This window comes from Mus caroli, unplaced genomic scaffold (genome assembly GCF_978045245.1).
Source record: "Mus caroli unplaced genomic scaffold, Mus_caroli_1 scaffold_6, whole genome shotgun sequence".
Taxonomy (NCBI): Eukaryota; Metazoa; Chordata; class Mammalia; order Rodentia; family Muridae; genus Mus; species Mus caroli.
In genome coordinates this window covers 146,300,735-146,327,316 of record NW_028227261.1, presented here as the reverse complement: position 1 = coordinate 146,327,316, position 26,582 = coordinate 146,300,735, and the positions used below count along the sequence as shown (strand labels likewise).

The window sequence follows — 26,582 nt, the reverse complement described above, 5'->3', positions numbered from 1 at the left end:
CTTTGTTTAGTGCATTTGGTGTTTTGATTATTATGTGACAGGATGAATTTCTTTTCTGGTCCAGTCTATTTGGAGTTCTGTAGGCTTTTTATATGTTCAGGGGCATCTCTTTTTTTTAGGTTAGGGAAGTTTCCTGCTATAATTTTGTTGAAGATATTTACTGGCCTTTTTAGTTTCAAAGGTTCAGTCCATTATTATCATGGCAAGAATCATGAGAGTGTGCAGGCAGCCATGGTACTGGAAATGGAGCTAAGAGTTCCATATCTTGATCTGCAGACAGCAGAAGGGGACTGTGTGCTACACTGGGTGTAGCTTGAGCATATGAGACCTCAAAGCCTGTTCCTGCAGTGACACACTTCCCCCAACCAAGACCACACCTCCTAATAGTGCTATTCCCTATGGGCCAAGCACTCAAACACATGAGTGTATGGGGGCCGTTCATATTTAAACCACCACAGTTATCCTGGAGGACTCCCTGGTCATTATGTTTGTCCTGGTTTTTCTCCAACACTCGTCATTTTCTATGATTGAAGCAAACCAGTGGGGAAAGTAGAATGAGATGTGAAGAAGAAAATATTATTATATTATTTTGAAAATATTTATTTGCCTTACTTGCTATTAGATTAACACATAAGTTACTCCCTAAGCAAAGTACTAAATTCTTTTGTTTTCCATTTTTTTATTCATTATACTTTTTTTACAGTTTTTATTATACAGATGTGTGTGTGCCTGAGTATATGTCTATACCATATCCATGCTAGGGGACTGTGAAGATCAGAAGAGGTATTGGAGCCCTACAGCTATGAGCTGCTGTGTGTGTGCTGGGAACTGAACCTGGGTCCTCTGCAAAAGCAATGAGTGCTCTTGACCACTGAGCCTTCCTTTTTAGTCCTATTTTCTGATTTTGAATTAAATTATATCTAGCTTTGTATTTGTAAACTAAGCTTTTCTACACTTAATCTATATTCTAGATCTTCCAACTTCACCAGTTGAATTTGTCTTACTGAAGAATGTTTTTAATCATGCCAAGTTATGAGTCAGATTTTACCTGGCTGACAGGAATCACCGAAAATTTGAACAAAGCAGGAACAAAATCAAGAATCCTTAACTGTGATGAAATTAGAGTCAAGAAGGGGGAAGACTGCCTATGGGGTAGAGAAAATTTTTAAGGAACATGGTAAAAGGACTGAGGGTGTGGCTCTATCAAAGCTACCTTGTATGTAGAGCCTTGGGTATAATCCCCAGCATCACATAAAAACTGACTAGGCATTGTGTCGGCACACTGCAATCTCAGCACATAGGAGATAGGTAGGAGATCAAACGTTTAAAGTCATCCTCAGCTGAGGATGCTACGTACCAAATTTGAGACCAGCCTGAGATACATTGGACTCAGCCTAAATAAAAATAAAGAAAGAAAGAAAACTGGGAAAAAATTGAGAGAAGGGCCTCTACCTTTGCAGCTAGACAGAGCATAAAGGAACAGATCTGGGACCTACGTGTCATTGTAGGGAGTGAGGCTTAGGTCAGCCCATAGCAGTTTACTGAGGGGCTTAGATGGGTTGGATCCTGCAGAAACTCCAGAGGCAGCTGCTGCTGTCTGGAAGCTGAGTTGTGCCCTGCTGCAGATCCTCTGATCTCACTAGCAGGGAATCAGTTGACTACCTCCTGTTGACCTTTTCAAAAGAAAATCACAGGTAAATTCAGGATAGATCTGGGCTGGTGAAATGGCTCAGAGGTTGAGTTCAAATCCCAGCGACCACATGGTGGCTCACAACCATCCGTAACAAAAATCTGATGCCCTCTTCTGGAGTCTATGAAGACAGTTACAGTGTACACACATATAATAAATAAATAAATAAATAAATACATCTAAAAAAATTCAGGATAGATCATGGCAGACATGAGATTCTCATGTAGCACAGTCCCACTTTATTCCCTAGAGTACTTTCCTGTCTGAAAAATGTCCCTTTAAAAAAAAAAAGTTGAGAGTCTGAAGACATAGCTAGGCAGTTAAGAGCACTGAGTGCTTTTCCAGAGGTCCTGAGTTCAAATCCCAGCGACCACATGGTGGCTCACAACCATCTGTAATGGAATCCAGTGCCTCCTTCTGGTGTGTCTAAAGTCAGCTACAGTTTACTCATATGCATAGAAAAGTGAGTAGTCTCTGTTCTTTTATGCAAATGTGACATTAACTCAACATTGACTGAGCATCTGCTTTCTGAGTCTTGACTACTAGAGTAATTGTCAAATGACCAAAGAGTAAATGCTAACTGCACCAGAGGGCGAAAGCTAGAGTGCACTCAGGTAGTGAAGGTACAGTTTGCTAAATGGTTGAAAAGTAGGCCTGAATGGGTAGAATGTCAGACTTGTCTTTAGGTTCTAGGAAAAGGAAAAGCACCGGCATGCTTCCACATTGTCCTCCTCTTTCACTTCAGTAGATGTCATTAGTTCAGTAGTATGAACAGTGTAATATGAGTAAACAGGGCTTGAAAACCTAAAGCAGCATTTCTTGTCAGTGCTGTACAGAATTTAAATCTAGTCCAATAAATATTAGTCATCTCTAACATTTGCTGGTTGGTGGGATACATTGAAATACAGAAGGCTCACCTAATACTTAAAAAAAAATAAGAATAGACACTACTTTGAGTAATTAGATAAACCCCTGCTCTACAGGGTTCGAGTCCACAGAGCTGGGACTTCTCTTAGTAGCAGAACACTACTTGGCTAGCAAGCACTAGGTGCTGCATTTAGTACTCAGCTCGGGGTTGGTGGTGGAGGAGTCTCAACAGAGCCAGCTATGACAAGGTCTCTGATGAGGAACTGAATATAGACTGTCTTCTGAAACATCAGCTTGTGAGTGACCACTTGTAATAGCATAACAGGGGTATCAGATGTTAAAATAACCTTCCCTTTCTACCTTCCTGGCACAGGTGTATGCAGTAGAGATTGGGGGAAAAATGGAATATTACTGTAAGAGTTAGAAAATACCTTATTTGTGTAAGCAATATAGTAAAAATGAAAAAGGCATTACAGGAAGTGAAAAAAAATTCTAAAGAATAGGCACTTCAAATGCAGGCTCATTACTTTTAAATGAAAGTTATATATACTACTACAAAAATATAAAAGGTCTGAAAATTGGCTGTGGAGGTGAAAATGGTGTCATCTAGCAGAAGTATAGAGCCCCTGAAGTGCATGCGCCCACATGGTGGCGTCGTAGTGAGTGCAGTATGGAGTGGGTGCAGTGGAGAAACTTGACAGATTGCGTCAACCAAGATGAACAGTTACTTTTCTGATGGTTAAAAATAAGAATCTTCTCTGTGGACTTCCTCTCAAACCCTCATGACCCAAACCTAGTCATGACAAAATGAAATTCCATCACGAAATGCACTACAGAGCAGCTGAACAGTATCCCCAAAACTGTCCGTCTGATCAAGGGCAAGAACAGGTGAAAATTCCATCTACCATGGCCCAGAAGCTCATTGTGGCCTGGGAGCCCAAAGAAACATGTTAACAAATGCTTCAAGATGTCTGAATGGGTATCCCTAAGTCAAAGACTGAGAAAAAGAAAATGGGGATGTTGAGGAACTATAGGCAAAAAGGTATGCCCCAGCACTGGGGACAAAGAGCAGGAATAAGCTACAGCGCTCTCTACTGTCTGTTCATTGTGGACCCGTAGCCAACACTGCTAGGTGCATAGTGTATAGGTCAGGGTTCCTCCCCAGCCTCGAATGTAGAGGATATTGTGTTCTCCCCAGAAGCCAAATAATGAACCACTTAACCAGAAAGTGTCCATATTTTAAAAATTAGAGTGTTACTCATTTTATGGATATTGTCATAGAACATATGGTACTGAAGACTTAAGGACAAGTTAAGGTGAGACATACACACACCACACACACACACACTAACTGCAGTAATGAAAATCTGAGGCAGGAGATTACAATTTGGGACTAAACATGGCCCATCGAGTAAAATCCTATTTCAAAAGTAAAAATAATTTTTTTTTGTTTGTTTGTTTTTTTGAGACACGGTTTCTCTGTATACCCCTGGCTGTCCTGGAACTCACTTTGTAGACCAGGCTGGCCTCGAACTCAGAAATCTGCCTGCCTCTGCCTCTTGGGTGCTGGGATTAAAGGCATGCGCCACCACGCCCGGCCGTAAAAATAGTTTTAATGTACAAAGATAAACTGTGTAAGTGATATTGGCAGAGGGGCACATAGACATTCATTTGAAGCTCCTTGCTTTCCTCATTTCTCTTCCTTGATTGCATCCTAGAAGTATTCCCATGTTCTGTCATCCTTACAGAAGGTAGATGGTTTGCATGGCAGGGCTGAGTTCTTTATGACATCTTATATCCCCACCCTCCAAAAAACAGAATTTTTGAGATATAGGAACTTGGCTGTAAAGCCCAGATTTGCCTAAGACTGTGCAACACAGGCTGGCTTCAAACTCACAGCAATTCTCCTGCTTGAGCCTCCCATGCGCTGGGATTACAGGCATCACCAGCACAGGTTTTTATTGATTTTTTAGCAGTCTTTCAACTTTGTCAGTGTACTTGGTTTTCATGCTTTACATTTCTTAGTGACTTACATTGTTCAAACTACATTTTCTTTGGTAATGTGGCATTAATGGCATTAATTTCTTTATTTCTGTGACCAAGTAGTAGTACCTAGAACATAGCAGGTGAGCATTCAGTAAATAGTTTTCATCTTTTGGAGGGGGTATTTTCAGGGTGTTTAGTTGTTGGTTTTTTAAAATTTTTTAAAAAGATTTGTTTATTTTACATATATGAGTACACCATTGCTCTCTTCAGACACAACAAGAGAAGGCATCAGATTCCATTACAGATGGTTTTGAGCTACCTTGTGGTTGCTGGGAATTGAACTCAGGTCCTATGGAAGAGCAGTCTGTGCTCTTAACCACTGAGCCATCTCTTTAGCCCTCTTGGTTGGCTTTTTTATTTTGTTTATAGCAGTATGGCTGTCTTCCTGGCTTTCTGCCCTATGTCTTTGTTTCTTTAACCTTGTTTCATTCTTGTTTGTCCTTTGTGGTTTTGTGTAGTTTGGGGGTTTGTTAAGATAAGGCCTCTTACAGCACAGGCTGGCCTCAAACTCTGTAGCCAAGAATGAACTTAAACTCATGATCCTTGGCCTCTGCCTCTAGTGCTGGCTTTGTCCCTTTTATTAACACAGAGAAATGTATATAATAGCAGATTTGTTGCATTTTCGTGCATGTACAAAACACACATTGATCATATTCACCCTCCATTACCTTATTTTCCTTGTCTTTCTTCCTCTTCTCTAATAACCCTTTTCTTTTTTTTTCCTTTGTTTTTCCTTTTTGCCCCCTGATAGGACATACCTGAAAAGAAGTAAAGCCTGTCTTCCCGAGTTGGATTTCTTTTGTCTAACATGACCCTCTCCAGTTCTGTTCTCTTCCTCGCCTTAATCTTTACTAATACTCCACTATGTATCTACAGCTCACATTTTCCTTTCTTTAGGAGGTCACCTGCCTTTAGATTTAGTCCACATCTCAGTTCCAGATTAGTTTATCTTGAAATTCTTAGACACATCTGCAGTGCCCTTTTTCCAGGTGAGATTATGGGTTGGAACGTTGTCATGTGTCTTCAAACCATATCTGCTCAGCATGCTGTCATCAGCTACCAGAGTAGTGTGCAGATAGGACAATGGAAAGACACACACATACAAAAAAAAATCAATAATAAAGTTAAATTTAAAAAACAATTGGAGCTCTCAGAGTCTGAGCCACCAACCAAAGAACATACACGGGCCAGACCTAGGCCTCCCCACACATATGTCGCAGATGTGCAGCTTGGTCTTCATGTAGGTTGAGAACAACTGGAATAGGGGCTGTCTGAAAAGCTGTTGCCTCTATGTAGGATATGTGCTTCTAGCTGTGCTGCCTTGTCTGGCCTCAGTGGAGAAGGAAGTGCCTAGTCACACAGACTTGAAGTACCTGGGCTTGGGGGAGTGGGGAGAGGATGGTGTGAGGGGGTGACCAGGAGGGGGCAGTGAACGGGATGTAAAGTGAATAAGTAAAACATTGAATCAAATTAAATTTTAAAAACAATGAGGATTGCTCTTCTGGAAGGGAACTGTATTGGAGCCTGCCAACAGCATGCAAACAGTCCTGAAGTCACTTTCCTTAGCCAGAAGCTGATAGGTTTTGAAAAGCTAGTTTTTAGACACCAACATAAACAGTTTTTAAAAAGATATTCTTAAAATAGACCTTTAAAACTTTTGACTGGGCCAAATAAATTTGGGTAGAATTTTTTTAATTTTCTATTTCTATATTCATCTTGAAGAATCTTTAATACTTGTATTGAATTTTTGAATTTTCAGTATACTTTTAAATTTTATTTGAACCTGTGATATTCCTTTTAGAGAGGAAAAGTTTTTATCTATTTAGTTTCCTTCCTTCCTTCCTTCCTTCCTTCCTTCCTTCCTTGTGCATAAGTACATGCATGCATGAGTGTGTATGTTAGTATTATTAGGTACCAGATCCAGGGCATTGAGCATGTTAGGCAATGCTTTACTATTGAACCACGCAAATCATAGCCCTAATAGGATTTTCTTTTAATTTTTTTCTTTTTTTTTCTTAGATATCTTCTTTATTTACATTTGAAATATTATCCCCTTTCCTGATTTCTCCTCCCCTCCCCTTGCTTACTAACCCACCCACTCCTGCTTCCTGGCCCTGGCATTCCCCTACACTGGGGCATCGAGCTTTCACAGGACCAAGGGCTTCTCCTCCCATTGATGACCAACAAGGCCATCATGGGTCCCTCCACGTGTGCTCTTTAGTTGGTGGTTTAGTCCCTGGGAGCTCTGGGGGTACTAGTTGTTTCATATTGTTGTTCCTTCTATGGGGCTGCAAACCCCTTTAGCTCCTTGGGTCCTTTCTTTAGTTCCTCCATTGGAGACCTTGTACTCAGTCCAGTGGTTAGCGGAGAGCATCCACCTCTATATTTGTCAGGCACTGGTACAGCCACTCAGGAAACAGCTATATCAGGCTCCTGTCAGCAAGCACTTGTTGGTATCCACAATAGTGTCTGGGTTTGATGACTGATGGCCTTTCCTTCAGTCTCTGCTCCACACTTTGTCTCTATAACTCCTCCCATAGGTATTTTGTTCCCCCTTCTAAGAAGGACCAAAGTATCCACACTTTGGTCTTCCTTCTTCTTGAGCTTCATGTGGTTTGTAAATTGTATCTTGGGTAGTCTTAAGTTTCTGGGCTACTATCCACTTATCAGTGAGTGCATATCATGTGTGTTCTTTTGTGATTGGGTTACCTCACTCGGGATGATATTTTCTAGTTCCATCCATTTGCCTAAGAATTTCATGAATTCTTTGTTTTTAATGGCTGAGTAGTATTCCATTGTGTAAATGTACTATATTTTCTGTATCCACTCCTCTGTTGAGGGATATCTGGGTTCTTTCCAGCTTCTGGCTATTATAAATAAGGCTGCTATGAACATAGTGGAGCATGTGTCCTTCTTACCGGTTGGAACATCTTCTGGATATATGCCCAGGAGTGGTATTGCTGGGTCCTCAGGTAGTACTACGTCCAATTTTCTGAGGAACCACCAGACTGATTTCCAGAGTGGTTGTACAAGCTTGCAATCCCACCAACAATGGAGGAGTGTTCCTCTTCCTCTACATCCTCGCCAGCATCTGCTGTCACCAGAGTTTTTGATCTTAGCCATTCTGACTGGTGTGAGGTGGAATCTCAGGGTTGTTTTGATTTGCATTTCCCTGATGACTAAGGATGTTGAACATTTCTTTAGGTGCTTCTCAGCCATTCGGTATTCCACAGTTGATAATTCTGGGTGTCCTTGCATTTGGAGCATAGATGTTCAGAATTGATAGTTCTTAGTAGATTTTTTTTCCTTTGATGAGCATGAAGTGTCCTTCCTTATCTTTCTTGATGACTTTTGGCTGAAAGTCCATTTTATCCAATATTAGAATGGCTAATCCCGCTTGTTTCTTGGGACCATTTGCTTGGAAAATTGTTTTCCAGACCCTTACTCAGAGGTAGTGTTTGTTTTTGACACTGAGGTGCATTTTCTGTATGTAGCACAATGCTGGGTCCTGTTTACATATCCAGTCTGTGAGTCTATGTCTTTTTATTGGGGGATTGAGTCCATTGATGTTGAGACATTAAGGAATAGTGATTCTTGCTCCCTGTTACTGTTGATGTTATTTCTATGTTTGTGTGGTTATCTTCTGTTGGGTTTGTTGGAAGAAGATTACTTTCTTGCTTTTTCTAGGGTGTAGTTTCTCTCCTTGTTGGTGTTTTCCATTTATTCTTCGTAGGATGGATTTGTGGAAAGATATTGTATACATTTGTTTTTGTTGTGAACTATCTTGGTTTTGCCATCTATGGTAATTGAGAGTTTTGCTGGGTATAGTAGTCTGGACTGACATTTGTATTCTCTTAGGGTCTATATGACATCTACCCAGGATCTTTTAGATTTCATAGTCTCTGGTGAGAAGTCTGATAGGTCTGCCTTTATATGTTACTTGACCTTTTTCCCTTTCTGCTTTTAATATTCTTTCTTTGTTTTGTACATTTGGTGTTTTGACTATTATGTCGAGAGGAATTTCTTTTCTGTTCCAATCTATTTGGTGTTCTGTAGGTCTTTTGTATGTTTATGGGCATCTTTTTTAGGTTAGGGAAGTTTTCTGCTATAATTTTGTTGAAGATATTTACTGGCCCCTTAAGTTGGGAATCTTTACTTTCTTCTATGCCAATTATTCTTAGGTTTGGTCTTTGTGTCCTGGATTTCCTGGATGTTTTGGATTAGAAGCTTTTTTGCATTTTGCATTTTCTTTGACTGTTGTGCTAATGTTTTCTATGGTATTTTTCTGCACCTGAGATTCTCTCTTCTATCTCTTGTATTCTGTTGGTGATGCTTACATCTATGACTCCTGATCTCTTTCCTAGGTTTTCTAACTCCAGTGTTGTCTCCCTTTGTGATTCCTTTATTGTTTCTATTTCCATTTTTTGATCCTGGATGGTTTTGTTCAGTTTCTTCACCAGTTTGGTTGTGTTTTCCTGTAATTCTTTAAGGGATTTTTGTGTTTCCTCTTTAAGGTCTTCTACTGTTTACCTGTGTTCTCTTGTATTTCTTTAAGGGAGTTATTTATGTCCTTCTTAAATTCCTCTATCATCATCATAAGATGTGATTTTAAATCAGAGTCTTGCTTTTCTGGTATGTTGAGGTAACGCGGGTTCACTGTGGTGGGAGAACTGGGTTCCGATGATGCCAGTTAGCCTTGGTTTCTGTTGCTTATGTTGTTGTGCTTGCCTTTTGCCATCTGGTTATCTCTGGTGTTAGCTGGTCTTGCTGTCTCTCACTTTGCCTTGTCCCTCCTGCAAGCCTGTGTGTCAGTACTCCTGGGAGACCAGTTCTTTCCTGGAATTTGGGTATGGAGAGCTGTGTGGTACAAGGTCAGCTCTGGGGTGCAGAGAGCAGAAGGATCCTGTCCCCAGCTGATCCTTGGTTCCTGTGTCCTGATGGCTCTGTTAATGTCCCTCTTGGGCCAGGAATTTGAAGAGAAGTGGTAGTCTTACCTGTGCTTTCAGGTAAGACACTCCTGCAGGATTTTCTTTTTCTCATTTTATAGACAGGGAAATTGAGCTGAATTTTTATAACTTTTTTTGTTCAAGGTTTATGAGTTAAAAACTAAAAAAGATTTTAAAGTTAAATTAAAAGGAAAGACTAATAAATATTATAATGAAGTTATATATAATAAGACTATTTCTAAAAAGCTTTTTCTGGTTACAAAATAAAATTCTAATATTTAAGTTAGACTTGCATTTCTACTATAGGATCTGTATAAATTGTATCAATTTATCATTTCAGGGCTCTAATCCCAGATTTTCAGGAGACTGAGGCTGGAAGATTGGTGTAAATTCAAGGACAGCTTAGGCTACATAGCACGACACTAGTCTTAGAAAACTAAAATTAAACAAGCTCTAGCCTAGGCTAGGTGTTCATTCAGTGGAGTTTTGTTCTCCACCCACCCCTTCCTTTCTTCTTTTCTCTTGTAGGACCATTGTACAGCACTGCTCTGTGCTAGTTAGCAGTGGCCCTAGCACTTTCCATACCCTTGACTTTTCCCCCCTTCGTATTTTGAATGTAAGTTGTTTGGTTTATGAAAAATAGATCATAACCAATTTTTAAGACTCTTAAAATTACCAGAAGTCCTAAAATGACTCATTGGATTCTTTTTTTTTTTTTAACTTTTTTGACTCATTGGATTCTTAAGAATCCTATGTTTCTTGCAAAGGGCTCCTTGCCCAAAATCTCTTGAGGACTAAGTAGATAAAACTTCAAGCCTTAAGACTGACCTACAGATCTCTGGGGTGGAACTTCGGGAATCTGATTTTTAATGTACCTTGATGTTAAATGTTTGCTACAGACATAGTCTTTATGTACTTGCTTCTCAGAGTATTATGTCCCACAAAATGAACAATCAATGTCTTGGACCCTAAGTTAAATTAAGGAGTAAAATAAAAGGCTTAGGTAGGAGGATTGCTTCGCTTTGAGTTCAAGGACAGCCTATGCTATCTAAACCAGGACAGAAAAAAAGAAGAGAAGCAGACTTAATGGTTACAGAACTATTACATGTATCATTTGTGCTAAACAGAGAGGTCACGATACCTAACTTAAGGCCTTAAAGTGTAGTAGTATCAGCTTAGCAGGGAAATACCTTCCAGGAAGCCTGCTGATCTGAGCCCTCATGGTGGAAAAAGAAAACCAATTGCTGCAAGTTGTCCTTTGTCTACCCCCATGCTTCATGGCACACACTTTCACATAGATACCCATGCGTACCACGAGTAGTCGTTTCCACATCAGATGTTTTGGAAGAAGATGACTAAATTTCAGATCTTTTCCCCAAGGAGCTTTGTTTATGAAAGAGGTGAAAATAGGCATTTAAATAACTGATAGTGTAAATTAAAATTAGTCGTGAATGCCTTTTCAGAACTAGACGTCCATTAAAGATCACACCCAGCTAATGGAGGAAAGGCATGAGTGGCCTGAGTGGAGGTAATGAGCCTGACAGCTCTGGGAGCCGGGGAAGGTGGTGGTTGTTAACTGTATTCTGAGGAAAGCAGAGTCTTTGCCTTCTAAACACAGCTGGCATGCATTTCTGCATTCTCAAAACACTGCTGCTGTGGACTTACTTTCTCCTTTCTCTCAAGCCATCTCAGTCAAAGCTAACGTTGAGTTTTAGCTTACTAACTGCTCCGTGTGGCAACTGCATTTGCTGAACAAGAGTAAGTTATCCTCCCTTGAGAGATGTGGGTGTGTTTTGAATGTGAGATTCTTGAAGATTTGTCCACTGAAGGAAAGGACTCAGTACAAAGAGAAGCATAGCCATGGAGATGAATAGGTTGGCTAGCTCTCAGGCCCCACAGGAAAGGCTGGGCCCTACCTGAGAAGAACAGGGCTGGTGCACAGGATTGAAGGGGTTCAGGCAGCACAGATGCATAGAGGAAACTTGGCCTAAAGAATGAAACGTTTGGTAAAAATCTGTTGGATTTAGACTTTTTAGTTAAGTTAGATAATAAATGAGCTCTAGAGTTACTCTGTGTTCTAAGTGCGTTGTGTATTAACTGATTTAATCCTCCCGATTCTGTGATAAACGTGCATTCTTATCCCCATTTTATAAATGACACAGAGGACAACACAAGTCTTATCTGACTGTCCTGGGAAGTGCTGTGGTGAGGACTGCTGAGACCTAGCTACTGTTCTAGCGCTTCAGCCGCCTTGCCTCCTTTGCATAGAAAGCTAATGCGAGGGAAAGGCACAGGGCTATCTTAAGGAATTGACACTTGCAAATGATGACTGCCTCTTCACAGCAGCAAACGCCCTGCTGATGCTTTTGTAAGATCAGTCTTCATTTCTGTGGGTTATTTTTCCTCTGACTGTTTGTTTACTCATGTTTTAATTTCCAGGTGTTGGTAAATCGTGCTTGTTGCTACAGTTTACAGACAAGAGGTTTCAGCCGGTGCACGACCTCACAATTGGTAAGTTTTCTGAAAGAGAGAACGTGAGATGCTTTGAATAGCTTATATATAGTATACTAATGGGTCCATTGAACAAGCAATGAAACTAGAGTTGTTGTGGTGCAGAATTCAGTCTCTGTTGCCTTTAGAAATAAATATATAGTAAAAATAAATACTAACTTTTCATGCAGGATTAGAATATGAAGGAATTAATATTAAAATTTCAATTCTATTTGATTATGAATTACATTTTTAAGAGACAAAACTGCACCACTTTGGGTGCTTACTGGAAATTACAACAAGTCTACGAGTACGTGGGCAAACTGTTTCACCACTTCCCATTTCACCTTTTCTATGTGTGCGTGAAGACAACAGTACCTCTCAGTGTGGCCGTACTTCATGCTTGCCTGTTGTCATTAACCAGGACCGTTTGTCTGCTACGAAGTGTAAATGAGACAGGTACTAGTAACAAATAGTCAATAGGTGTAGTTAGTGTTAGTTTACATAGTGCTAATACTGCTTTTTATCAATACACAAAGCTTAAAATTTAAAATGAGTAAAATCTAAACATTTTAGATAGATATAATTTGTTTGAAAATTACATCAGTAGTCAGGCATGGTGGCCTGATCCTGCAAACGCATAAACCCAGTACTTGGGAAACAAAAACAGGAGGTGTTCACCCCAAGTTCAGGGCTAGTGTGGTCATCATAGCAAGTTCTAGGGTAGCCAGGGCCATGTAGCAAGATGTCTCTTTTAAAAATGATCTATCAGTAGCTGGATGGGTGGGTGAGTGGAGGATGGATGGATAGAAAATCTAGAGCAGTGGTTCTCACTCTGTAGTTTGCAACTCCTTTGGGGGTTGAACTGTCCTTTCACAGGGTTCATAGTCAGATACCCTGCATATCAGATATTTACATTATGATTCATAACAGTAGCAAAATTACAGTTATGAAATAATAAAATAATTTTGTAGTTGAGGGTTACTATAATTTAAGGAACCGTTTTAAAGATTTAATGTTTTAACATTAGGAAGGTTGAGACCCACCGAGGGGGGGGGGATGGAGAGGGAAGGAGATGGGGTGGGGAGAGGGGAGGGGAGAGGAATAGGAGGGGAGAGGGAGGGGAAGAGAAGAGAGGAGAGGAGGGGGAGGAAAAGAGGGGGGAGAGGAGAGAGAAGTGGGTGGGGATCTGATAGGTAAGGAATCTAGCTGGATGATTCTTTTATGCTACAACCTGCTAGGATTGAGTTAAACATAGGAAAAAGGAGTAACTGGAAATCTCAGTTCTTTTGTTTAGTGACATTCTCTCACTGATTCCTAGTTCTGTCTGGGAGTTGGGTATATTTGTTATGTTACTGTTTGTTTAAGATGGATCTCCAAGAATAAACAGACAGAGCTTGAATTTGCAATAAGCCTTCTGCTTTCACCTCCTGAATTCTGGGTTACAGTTGTGTTCTACACTCAGTCTCTTCATTCTATTATTTTATTTACGCTTTACTAACAGTAAATACAGGAGGATCTAGGAGTTTAAGTCTGGTCTAGGCAACATGAAGCCCTATTTCAAAAAACCAAAACCGAAGGACTGTTGAGAGGAGGGTTAACAAAAAACTAAGGATGTGTGAAAACCTTTTAGAAACCCTCTACTTTGTAACGCTTTTTGGTTTTGTTTGGGTTTGGGTTTTTTGTTGTTTTTGGTTTTTGTTTGTTTTTTTTGGTTTGGTTTGGTTTGGTTTGGTTTGGTTTGGTTTGGTTTGGTTTGGTTTTGGAGTTGATCTACATGGACAGACAGTGCTTTCTCCAGATGACAAGGGTGATTAAATTAAAATCTTAGTACCAGGCATAGGATTCCTCCCTCCAGAAGTACCCACAATAACTCGGGTTGTTACCATTGTACCTAGTTACCCACAAGAACTTAATAGCATGATCAACCCTGTTGCTAAAGATACAACACAGTATTGTTGCAGGACATAAAGAAATCAAACTGGAACTGATCTAGAAACTTCTCACCTGTTGACTAATGCTGGAAAATGCTTGTCTGGGGCAGGGGACAAACTGTCAATGCTATTACCCAGCAGCAAATCCTGCATGTTATGATAGCCTTTCAGGCAAGATGTGCCCACTTTTGTGCAACAGTGGCACAAATGTTATGGCAGCAACTCTAGGCCTGCTCCACAGGAAGCAATACATATCTGAACTGTAAATCTGGTCAAAGGCCCATGGCTCGGGATGTCATAGGCCCTGGCTATATCTGAACTGTAAATCTGGTCAAAGGCCCATGGCTCGGGATGTCATAGGCCCTGGCTATATCTGAACTGTAAATCTGGTCAAAGGCCCATGGCTAGGGATGTCATAGGCCCTGGCTATATCTGAACTGTAAATCTGGTCAAAAGCCCATGGCTCGGGATGTCATAGGCCCTGGCTATATCTGAACTGTAAATCTGGTCAAAGGCCCATGGCTCGGGATGTCATAGGCCCTGGCTATATCTGAACTGTAAATCTGGTCAAAAGCCCATGGCTCGGGATGTCATAGGCCCTGGCTATATCTGAACTGTAAATCTGGTCAAAGGCCCATGGCTCGGGATGTCATAGGCCCTGGCTATATCTGAACTGTAAATCTGGTCAAAAGCCCATGGCTCGGGATGTCATAGGCCCTGGCTATATCTGAACTGTAAATCTGGTCAAAAGCCCATGGCTCGGGATGTCATAGGCCCTGGCTATATCTGAACTGTAAATCTGGTCAAAAGCCCATGGCTCGGGATGTCATAGGCCCTGGCTATATCTGAACTGTAAATCTGGTCAAAAGCCCATGGCTCGGGATGTCATAGGCCCTGGCTATATCTGAACTGTAAATCTGGTCAAAGGCCCATGGCTCGGGATGTCATAGGCCCTGGCTATATCTGAACTGTAAATCTGGTCAAAAGCCCATGGCTCGGGATGTCATAGGCCCTGGCTATATCTGAACTGTAAATCTGGTCAAAGGCCCATGGCTCGGGATGTCATAGGCCCTGGCTATATCTGAACTGTAAATCTGGTCAAAAGCCCATGGCTCGGGATGTCATAGGCCCTGGCTATATCTGAACTGTAAATCTGGTCAAAAGCCCATGGCTCGGGATGTCATAGGCCCTGGCTATATCTGAACTGTAAATCTGGTCAAAAGCCCATGGCTCGGGATGTCATAGGCCCTGGCTATATCTGAACTGTAAATCTGGTCAAAGGCCCATGGCTCGGGATGTCATAGGCCCTGGCTATATCTGAACTGTAAATCTGGTCAAAAGCCCATGGCTCGGGATGTCATAGGCCCTGGCTATATCTGAACTGTAAATCTGGTCAAAAGCCCATGGCTCGGGATGTCATAGGCCCTGGCTATATCTGAACTGTAAATCTGGTCAAAAGCCCATGGCTCGGGATGTCATAGGCCCTGGCTATATCTGAACTGTAAATCTGGTCAAAAGCCCATGGCTCGGGATGTCATAGGCCCTGGCTTCCTTAGGGCCTCAGATATATTACTGTTGTCTTGTTAGATGAATGTAATAGCAAGCTGCCTTCCAAATAGCTGTACAGATAGAATAGTCTTTCCCTTACCAGTTACTGCAGTCTCATGGCTGGTCAAGTGCTGAGAATAAGTAAGTGACTACCAGTGCGCAGTCCTTAGAAGGACATCTATATCAAACATCCACCCCCAGCCCCTGGCTTAGGTAAAAGAGGTAGTAGAAAAAGGTGAGAATTAGAAGATGGAGGAGATTTTGGGAAGCAGTATCTCCTGGACACAGTATAGCTATTTTACTCATGAACTCACTGCGACTCTGGTGACTTAAACAAGATCAAGCAAACAAGATGCTAGCATTCCAATAAGCAGCACTAAACTAACTGGGCTCAGAGGTTAAAGAGTGGAAAGGCCATGCATCTGGAAAGGGGATGAATTCAGCATTGGGAACAGAGAATTGGGGGTGCACATGATCAAGATACATTGTTTATGTTGTGTTTTATAAAACATGGGATGAGGTTGCAGGAGAGGGTACCTTAGCTAGCCCATGCTGAGGCATCCCTCTGAGATATCAGCCACAAGACAGGCCTAGTATAAAAGGAAGTTTATTTGGGACCTGAGAAGGGAGTCTGGAGAAGGGAGAAGGGGGCAGAGAAAGGAAGGGAACAGAGAAGGGCAGAAAGAGAGAGGAAGAGAGAAAGAGGAGAAGAGGCCAGCTGGGGGTACAAGGGAAGAAAGACAATAGATGAAGAGAGAGGAAAGACTGGGGATGGGGGCAAATAGTCCTTTTATAGCGAGCTAGGCATGTACCTGGCTGTTGCTAGCTAAGTATTGAATAGAGCCTGGAGGAAATGCTAGCAGTTTACATATATGAAATTTTCAGATTAAAAGATACTTTTTAAAAAGATGTATTAGTTGCTTTTTCTATTGCTGTGATAAAATATCATGACCAAGGAAACTTGTAAAAGAAAGCATTTGGTTGGGCTTATGATTCCAAAGGGTTATTCACTGATGGTGGAGTGAAGGCATGATGGCAAGAACAGCAGGAAACTCATTTCTTGGACCACAAGCAGTAGGCAGAGTACAGTAGGAGTGGCACAAGCCTTTTGAAATGTCAAAGCCATACTTCCTAATCCTTCCTAAACAGTTACACCAACTAGAGACCAAGTATCCAGATGTGAGCCTATGAAGGGTGTTCTCATCCAAACCATCACAACAGGAATATCCATAATCCGCTTGTGTGGATAATTTCTAGTCTATACAATGAGGATGGGTGGAATTGGTAATTCTGTTTTAGTTCCATGGCTTCTTTTTTTTTAACTGTTACTTTCCTCAATGGGTTTGAAATCATGGTAGCTAGTTGTAGGAGAGAGCATGTCCTAAAATGACTAGCCAAACAGTTGTTTTCAATAAATAGTATTCTAAAAGTTGTTCTTCCTTTTTCCTTTTCACTGACTCATATGCATAAATATCTAAGTTGCTGCAGTGTACCCAGTAGAGTAAATGGACCTGAACCCATCAGAAAATGGCATATACTATACTTGTGAAGAGAGACTAAAGAAAGTTGTTTGAAATTCACAAGCTGCCAACTGGCTTCACTGTAGGTTGTTGGCTGATGGCAGACACTGGAAAACCGGAGGCTAAAAGAAAAGAGACATCAGAGATCTTTTCCACTTCACTCTTAGCCTGGATTGACTTGTGTTCTCCATTACTTCAGCCCCTGCCCCTTGTCTTGTGGCTCCTGAGTCTCTCCCTATGACCTTGGTCAAGAAACAGCAGCAATTTCCTGTTGTGACTCATCTCTGAGCTGAGTCCCCATCTCTTCTTTGAGTCTCTTGCCTCTTTCTGTGTTACAACAAATTCTGTCTACTAGGCAGTAAGTATTTAAGTGTGGTTTCTGCCTTTCTGACTAAGACCCTGGTTGGTATACCTTCCTTTTTCACATCTGACTCTCAAATATTTTTTTTTCATTTTCTTAGAATTTGTTTTTTATTCTTTGGCAGTTTTATATGTATGTATGTATGTATGTTTACATGTATGTATGTGTGTGTGTATGTATGTGTATCTATGTATATATGATTAATTTTAGCTCCTGTTGCCCATAACCCTGTTAATTCCTCTTTTACCATTGAAACCCTTCTCAGCAAGCCCCTCTCTTACTTTCATATCTTTTTGTTTCTTAATGGTAAAATAAGGTTGCCTGCATAAGCATGGATGGAAAGTTATTTACTGGAACATTGGCAACTTACTAGTGATAAAACTGAAGAAAGTGACACCCCTGCTTCCAGCCAGCATTAACTGTCCTTCAGGGAGGAGCAGGGCCTCCTGATCCTTCCTTCTTCCATGATGAAATTTGGTAAGATGTCCAAGTGAGCACAGCTGCAGTAAGTTGATGCCTCTCAGCTGTCTCATGTCCAGAAGGTTCTTTCCAACACTCTGCTCGAATGCAGTCTTTTCTGGACCCCTTCCACACTGTTCCCTAAGGCTTGGAGGTAGGTGTGATACAGGGAGGGGTCTCACTTACAGGTCAGGAACTCCATAGTCATTGATTCTCTGCACTTTGAGCAGTCGTGAGCGTCTGTATTAACCCTGTGCACTGCAAAAAGAAGCTTCCCTGTTAAGGACTGGCTGAAAGCCACACTGTTCTATAGATATAAATGGAGGGATTTATAAGGCAATGGGATATTACGTCCATTTAGTTAGATAGGTGGCTGGAGAGGTGGCTCAGCGGGTAAGAGCACCTACTGCTCTTCCAGAGGTCCTGAGTTCAACTCCCAGCAACCACATGGTGGCTCACAACCATCTGTAGTAGGATTTGGTGCCCTCTTCCAGTACGTCTGAAGACAGCTGCAGTGCACCCATATAAATAAAATAAATACAACCAAAAACAAAAGATGCACATAGTTAAATAATAGTATCTTCTTTACAGCCTCTGACCTCCTTTGTCATGTGTTCTTGGCCAGATTTACAGAACCTGCCACGAGTTTTCTCCTGTGGAATGAGCCTTAAATTCAATCAAAAAGTAATTGATTATCTACATGATATTCATGGCGCTATTGCACCAGTCAGTTTTTATAGTTATAGTATTGTAACTGGGTAAGATTTCTTGTCTGCCCTACAGCTTCTGTGCACCTTTTGGCACCATGAAAGCTAACCAGTGGGAAGGAAGCCTCCAGGTCAATTCCAGCAGGATTGATTCATGCCCTATGACCAAAGTATCTAGTGCCTAGAACAGTGGCAATAGCTTGTACTGTTGTAAGGCTCTGGCACCTCTCTTACCAACAACTTGAGGGAAATAGAGATGTTGGCACTGGAGATTTTTTCATATTGCCTCTTAAGTAACAAAATCCACCTAACAGATTAAGCAGATCAAGACTTCATGGTTTTAAGTACTTCTTTGTGTCCCATAAAAACTGAGGAAGGGAGCACGTGGGTCTGGCCAGAATAAGCTTTAAGGAGGTGGAGCTTCTGCTTCTGCCACCCATTCCCCTTATGTATGTATGTATGCCTGCTTTATTTTTCTCTGCCTCTTCCCAGTGGAGGTTTGCATTGTGGTTTTGGTTTTTTGGTTTTGTTTTTTTCTTTTGGTTTTTTGGGGGGTTTTGTTTGTTTGTTTGTTTGTTTTGTGGGGTGGTTGTTGTGGTTTGGTTTGGTTTGGTTTAGTTTGGGTTGGGTTGGGTTGGGTTGGGTTGGGTTGGGTTTTTCCTATCTGTGAGAAGAAATAGTGACTATGATCAGCTCCAGAGTTGTATCATTCAGAAGATTCAAGGTTTTTGTAAATGTAAATCCGAGTGCTTTGGGAAAGAAAGTTTACTACCTCAATTTGATACAAACCCACATCTTAACTGGGAACTACAGATGTGGGTGAGCTCAGATTATAGGCCAAGGGGTCAGCCTGCTCATCATACCAACTGTCCTGGTGGTGGAATTTAGATGCTAAGTCACATAATTGCCATTACAGTTCCCTAACCCTTAAGTGTTAAGTGGTTATCTTAATTACTTTCCTATTGCTTGAACAAACACCATGACCAAAGCAACTTATAAAATATTTAGTTGGATTTAGTGGCAAACACCTTTAATCCCAGCAATTGGGAGGTAGAGAGAGAGGTGGATCTCTGTGAGTTCAAGTCCAGCCTGGTCTAGATAATGAGTTCCAAGACAGCCACAACTACATAGTGCGACCCATAACACAAAACAACAAAAGAAAAAGCATTTAATTGGGGGCTTGCTTAGAGTATCCGAGGGTGAGTGGGAAGCAAAGTGGCAGACAGGAAGGCATGGCATTGGATCAGTAGCTAAACATTTACATCTTAATCTACAAGTTATGGGGAGAGAGAGACTAGACCTGGAATAGCTTTTAAAACCTCAAAGTCCATCCCCAGGGACAACTCCTTCAACAAAGCCACACCTCCTAATCCTCACAGTCGTTCTCCCAACTTAGAACCAAGCATTCAAATTATGAGCCTTAGGGGACTGTCTTAGCCAGGGTTTCTATGCCTGCACAGACATCATGACCAAGAAGCAAGTTGGGGAGGAAAGGGTTTATTCAGCTTACACTTCCACATTGCTGTTCATCACTAAAGGAAGTCAGGACTGGAACTCAAGCAGGTCAGGGAGCAAGAGCTGATGCAGAGGCCATGGAGGGATGTTCTTTACTGGCTTGCTTCCCCTGGCCTGCTCTCTTATAGAACCAAGACTACCAGCTCAGAGATGGTCCCACCCACAAGGGGCCTTTCCCCCTTGATCACTAATTGAGAAAATGCCTTACAGTTGGACCTCATGGAGGCATCTCCTCAACTGAAGTTCCTTTCTCTGTGATAACTCCAGCTGTGTCAAGTTGACACAAAACTAGCCAGTACAGGGACCATTCTCATTCAAACCACCACACTAGCTATCTTTTTTTTTTTTTCCTTAGTTCTATTACAGTCAGTTCTAGTCTCTTTATAAACCCTGGCTCCTGAGCTTATGGTTTCTATCAGTTTGCTTTCTCAACTCTTTCTCTTGCTGTTCTCTAACCCATGAAGACAGTGTGCCCTGTTGAGACTTAGCTATTTGCTCTCTACTGAACACCCAGGAGTTTTTATTCCTCAGAGCTCCTCAGTACGGAATTGGCCTGCCAATTTCTAAACTGTTCATATCCCAGACTGTAGCTCCCAGTTATAGTAAGTGAAATTGTATATCTATTATTTGTAAGTATTTTTATTCAGAAAAGACACAGAGATGCTGGAAAACAGCCAAAGTAAATGAGTTTTGGTGCCAACTCATTTACTTACATTCAGCACCAACTTAGGTGGTGAATGAATAAGTCGTGGTTTAAAACTTTATGATCAGGATTGTTTTTCCTAAAAAGCTAACATAAACCTTATGGAAGATGGATGTGTGCATTTCAGCTTCCATGTGCTTTGCTCAGGGAAGCTGCATTCAGTGGGTTGGAAGGAATATTTGCTAAGTGTCTTCATGCTGTTGCATAGGTGGGTTTGCCCCATAGACAGTGACATATTTAAGTTTGGGCCATGACTATAGTGGTTTGATTGAGAATGTCCCCCATAGACTCATATATTTGAATCCTTAGTCATCAGAAAGTACAACTGTTTGAGAAGGATTATAAGGACTAGAGGGTGTGGCCTTGTTAGAGTGGGTCTGGGAATGAACTTTGAGGTTTCAAAATCCCATGACAGGCCCAGTCTTTCTCTCCCTGCTGGTTGCCTGTGGATCAGGATGTAACATCCTCAGTTACTGTCCAGTGCCATGCCTGTCTGCTTGCCGTCATGGTGATAATGGTCTAACCTTCTAAATTAAGCAAGCCCCCAGTTAAAGGCTTTCTCTACAAAAGATGCCTTGGTCAATTCTGCCTTTTCATAGCAATAAAACAGTAACTGAGACAGTGACCAAGAAAGTGTTAAATAGCAGAGGGCTTGAGAGGTGTGTCCATAGTTGAGAGTGCTTGGTGTGCAATTATGAGGACCAGAGTTCTATCCCGGTACCCATAGACACCCTCTTTGGACTTCCATGCCCACACAGGCATGCACACCTGCACATATTCTAAATACACTCACAGACACATTCCCACACAAATAAATCTTTCATTAAATATTAAATGATAGATGAAAAGAAATAAAAGATTAGGTTAGTTATTATATTAGTTAGAGTTCTCTAGAGTAACAACTTATAGGATGAGTCTCTATGACTTACATGCTGTGATCCAGCTAATCCAACAAATGGGTAGGTATGGATGGGAGGTCCAAGAATCCAGTAGTTGTTCAGTCCACAAGGCTTGATGTCTTAGCTGGAATCTCAAAGAAGTAGGCTCTACTGCCAGTGAAGAAATGGACTTGTTAGTGAGGACAAGAACAAGTTGGAAAGACCAAGGCTTCCTTCCTTCCTCACAGGTGTTCCCAGCCATTTTGGGGTTTTAGTTGATTTCAGATATTATTAAATTGACAACCAAAATGACCATCACAGTTAAGAAATATTCTCATATGTTGTTTATCCTTTGTCTCTGGAAATTAATATAAACAAAAACAGCTGTTTATAAATAGCTTCATGGGTATGATTGCATCAAAAAAATCTAGAGGCCAGCCTGGACCATCATCACGGATGTAATATAGAAACTTAAACATTGAGTTAAATACTGATTGTAGACTTCGTCAGGTCTGCCACTCTTGGTCCTTCTTTTCCTCCACTGCAATTGACCTGGATACTCTACATCAGCTACTAGGTGTTCCAGACCACCTTCCTCTTACTTAGAACCACCCAATAATTTCAGTTTCATACATCTCTCTCATCTTCTAAGTCAGTCTCTCTAGATTCCAGTGCCACCTGTAATCCATTGATCGCACCATCTTGTCACTCATCTGGTCACTTCCTGTATAATCATTACCATTCCTGCATGCACTTCTGTTCCCTCCTCCTCCCTCCCCTATCCCCTCTGTTTCTATGTTCTTTTGTGAGCAAACTGTAGATTAAATCTGTCTATATGCTCCATTTCTACATGTATACCATTGTACATGGCTGGAGAAAACATGCTAACAAATGTCATTTTTAATTTCGTAGACAGCAACTCAAGGGAACTTTCTGTATTGGCTGATAGTTTTACCTTATTTCCACTTGTCTGTAAAACTGTGCCCTATTTTCTTATATTTAACCATGCAATACTTTCTCTATTTTCACTCTTATTATATTACCTTGGTTTTTATTTCATTCAGGAAAAAAAAAAAGGGCAAGTCAAGAAACATTTTCATAGTTCCAGCAGCTCCACCTTCAGACGCCTGTGCTAAGGAACTGCTTCCTCCTGACAGCATGCTCACAGATCCCTGCCTGACAGACAGCATGCTCACAGACCCCTGCCTGACAGACAGCATGCTCACAGATCCCTGCCTGACAGACAGCATGCTCACAGACCCCTGCCTGACAGACAGCATGCTCACAGACCCCTGCCTGACAGACAGCATGCTCACAGATCCCTGCCTGACAGACAGCATGCTCACAGATCCCTGCCTGACAGACAGCATGCTCACAGATCCCTGCCTGACAGACAGCATGCTCACAGACCCCTGCCTGACAGACAGCATGCTCACAGATCCCTGCCTGACAGACAGCATGCTCACAGATCCCTGCCTGACAGACAGCATGCTCACAGACCCCTGCCTGACAGACAGCATGCTCACAGATCCCTGCCTGACAGACAGCATGCTCACAGACCCCTGCCTGACAGACAGCATGCTCACAGACCCCTGCCTGACAGACAGCATGCTCACAGATCCCTGCCTGACAGACAGCATGCTCACAGATCCCTGCCTGACAGACAGCATACTCACAGATCCCTGCCTGACAGACAGCATGCTCACAGATCCCTGCCTGACAGACAGCATGCTCACAGATCCCTGCCTGACAGATAGCATACTCACAGATCCCTGCCTGACAGACAGCATGCTCACAGATCCCTGCCTGACAGATAGCATGCTCACAGATCCCTGCCTGACAGATAGCATACTCACAGATCCCTGCCTGACAGCCTGCCCATCTGAGTGGCTTGTTCTCTCCAGGCATGATTAACTTTTCCGTTTTAAGTGGTTGTTTTTTTATGACGTTTTTCTTTGAATAATTTGCTTTCATTTTAACAAAATTCCTCACAAAAAAAAATTATCCACATTTTCTACCCCTTAATGTCTCTGTCTCCTTCTCCTCCCTCCTCCTCTCTCTGTCCCTCCCATTTTCCTTCCTTCCTTCTTTGTAAGTGGTGTTGGTTTTCCTGAGACAAGGTCTCATGTAGCCCAATGTGGTCTTAGATTCAATGTGTAGCTGAGGATGGCCTTGAACTCTTGATCTTCTTGTCTCCACTTTCCAAGTGAAGGAACCCTTTGCTTTTCACCCTAGCATTTATTCAGCTTGCTGTTTTCCAATTTTGTCAAAGTAACAAAAAAGTGGTTATTATTCTTGTCAATTTTTAAATAATTATTATGAATATGAGTATATTTGTAGGCCTATAAAATTAGGCCTATAAGACATATCTGTGATTGAGGGTTCTTGCTGCCAAGCCTAGCAGTCCGAGTTTGATCCATGAAAGGAGAGGGGTATCTTCTGGGAGTTGTCTCTGGTGTGAGGTCCATAACACAAACACATATGCACACATAGAGAAATAAAAAACATGTTGGCTTATCTATTGACTTCTTTGAAGGGCTTTTATGCCATTGGGTGATGGTTTTATATGTGTCTCTAGCCAGAGGAGATATTTTTTAAAGTATATATGCTATGAGTATACATGTGTGTGTAGATGAACAGATGTGAAAACACTATAATGTTTTCTGTAGCATAATTTTTTATTATATTTTTCATTCTAGTACCTCATGACTTCCGTGTTCCCTATTCTCTAGAGTGCTAATATTTCTGAGCCTAAAAATCATGAGCATAACCCATTAGTTTCTAGATCTTGACTGTATGTATCCCAAGAATAGAATAAGTATTCAAACATCAGGTGAAAAACATGGCAAGCAGTATATCTTAGGATACAAATTTTCCTTCTATCTTACCTCCTGATCACAGCTAAAAGGATTCTAAGGTGCTAAAATGAATATATGTTCTTGTTTGCTTTGCTTTTTGGAAGAGGCTGTCATCTAACACAGGCTGGTTTCAGTCCCACTCTGTACCTGAGGATGGCCTTGAATGCCTGATTCTCCAACCTCTCAATATTGGCTTTCCAAGCATTACCCTGCCTAACTGTAACTGTGATTTTTTTTTTTTTCTATTTTTGAGACAGGGTCTTTCTGCATAGCCTTAGCTATCCTAGAATTCACTTTGTAGGCCAAGCTAGCTTTGAACTCAGAAAAATCCACTTGCATCTGCCTCCCATAGATGATTAAAGGTATGCGCCACCATGCCCAGGCCTGTAGTTTTTTGTTTTGTTTTGTTTTGTTTTTAACATGTGGTTTTGCTGTGTGGTCTAGATGACCTAAAACTCACAGGAATCCCTCCTGCTTTAGCTTCGAAAGTGCTGGAGCTACAGAGTTGGATGTACACAGTAGGAAAACATGCCCTAGCATCTGGATTATCTAGAGTCTAGATAAGAGAATGATTTGGTTTAAGTGATGGCTTCCAGCAGCTGTGTTTATCACCTATCTCCAAAACAAGCATTCTGTGTTTTAATAGTCCAGTGTGAAATATTTCAACTTAGTTCCTTTAACAAATGGTTTTCTCTTCTATTCAGGTGTAGAGTTTGGTGCTCGGATGATAACGATTGATGGGAAACAGATAAAACTCCAGATCTGGGATACAGTAAGTGCAGCATTTATTATAAGAGTGCCTTTGCATGCTTGGTCAAGGTTAAATATGTTAGACACCAAATTTCTACAGCCCTGAAATGAAATGAACTAGAAAAGATTTTTCTTAATATTTAGTGATTTTAACAGGTAAATGTGCCTACAGGAACTGAGTATTGGTAGACAAATGTGTGAATCCTTAGGCCTTGTGATCTGAATAGAAACACTCCAGGAACTGTATATATGTCTAGTTTTTAAATGTTCATTTTTATGTATCTGTGTGTGTTTGCATGAGACTATATGTATACCACATGTGTACAGGGGCCCGTGGAGGCAGAATAGGGCATTGGAAGCCCTAGAATTTGTGAACTGTCGTGTGGGCGCTGGGAACCAAACCCAAGGTCATCTGTAAGAACAGCGAATGCTCTCAACCATGGAACTGTGTCTCCAGCCCCTAAAAAGTGTATTTTTAAGAAAAATAATCACAGAGTCTATATTTTTAAGGAGTAAATGTGGTGAAAAATAAAAATATCACTATTATGTAGTTACTGATCCTGAGAGCTTATTATTTTAAGTTTGATTCAGTCCTGATCACTGGAAGCCTCTTAATAAGCCTATTTCTATCACTTCCCATTTAGTGAACTAATGCTACGTGTAATCTATATGGTTTTAAATGTTGTTTTCTAATAGGAACCCAGAATAAGAAAATTATTTGCATTTGTAAACATTATTCTAATTACTGCCCACCTTTATGAACCCTCTTACAATATACTCAGTAACCTATTTTTCCTATTTTAAAAATTTAGTGAATTTTTTTACATGCATAGAAGTGAAGTTACAGTGAATACCATAAAGCAGCAGTTTTCAAACCCCCTATAGGCTTAAAACGGGCCTATTTAAGAGCTTTAGCTTTTATGGGTTATTAGTACAAAGAGTACTATATTAAAAATTAAAATTGGGGGCGTCGCCTGCACCAGCGCATAGGGTACTCACAGGGGCGGCCCGGCCCTCCCTCCTTCCCAGGCCCACCAAGCCTGAACCTCCAGATCTGTTCCTCACCCTGGGCCCACCCTGCGCTCTGGCGGACCCATCCTGCTGGCACCAACCGCTTCCCCCACCCCTACCCCACACCCCTCCGCCTCCCCCGGCTCTGTAAGGAGTTTGGCAAGGCCAGAGCTTGGGGCTCTTCCTCCCAGGCGGAGGGATCCACTGCGGCCGGCCAAGGAGAGGGCTTTGGCATCAGCGCATAAGGGGCCGCCACTGGGGTGATGCAGTGACTGCTGCCGCTGGCCCAGAAGCTCAGC

At 41.5% G+C, this 26,582-nt stretch overlaps 1 protein-coding gene across 1 annotated transcript in view; it reads left to right on the top strand.

Annotated features, from left to right (window-relative positions):
- Rab2a (RAB2A, member RAS oncogene family) overlaps positions 1 to 26,582 on the top strand; it is a 73,704-nt gene that overhangs the window by 13,182 nt on the left and 33,940 nt on the right. Inside the window, exons 2-3 of the mRNA XM_021160387.3 lie at positions 11,989 to 12,060; positions 25,227 to 25,294. Coding sequence (XP_021016046.1) covers positions 11,989 to 12,060; positions 25,227 to 25,294 — 140 coding nt within the window. The remainder of the gene's footprint in view (positions 1 to 11,988; positions 12,061 to 25,226; positions 25,295 to 26,582) is intronic.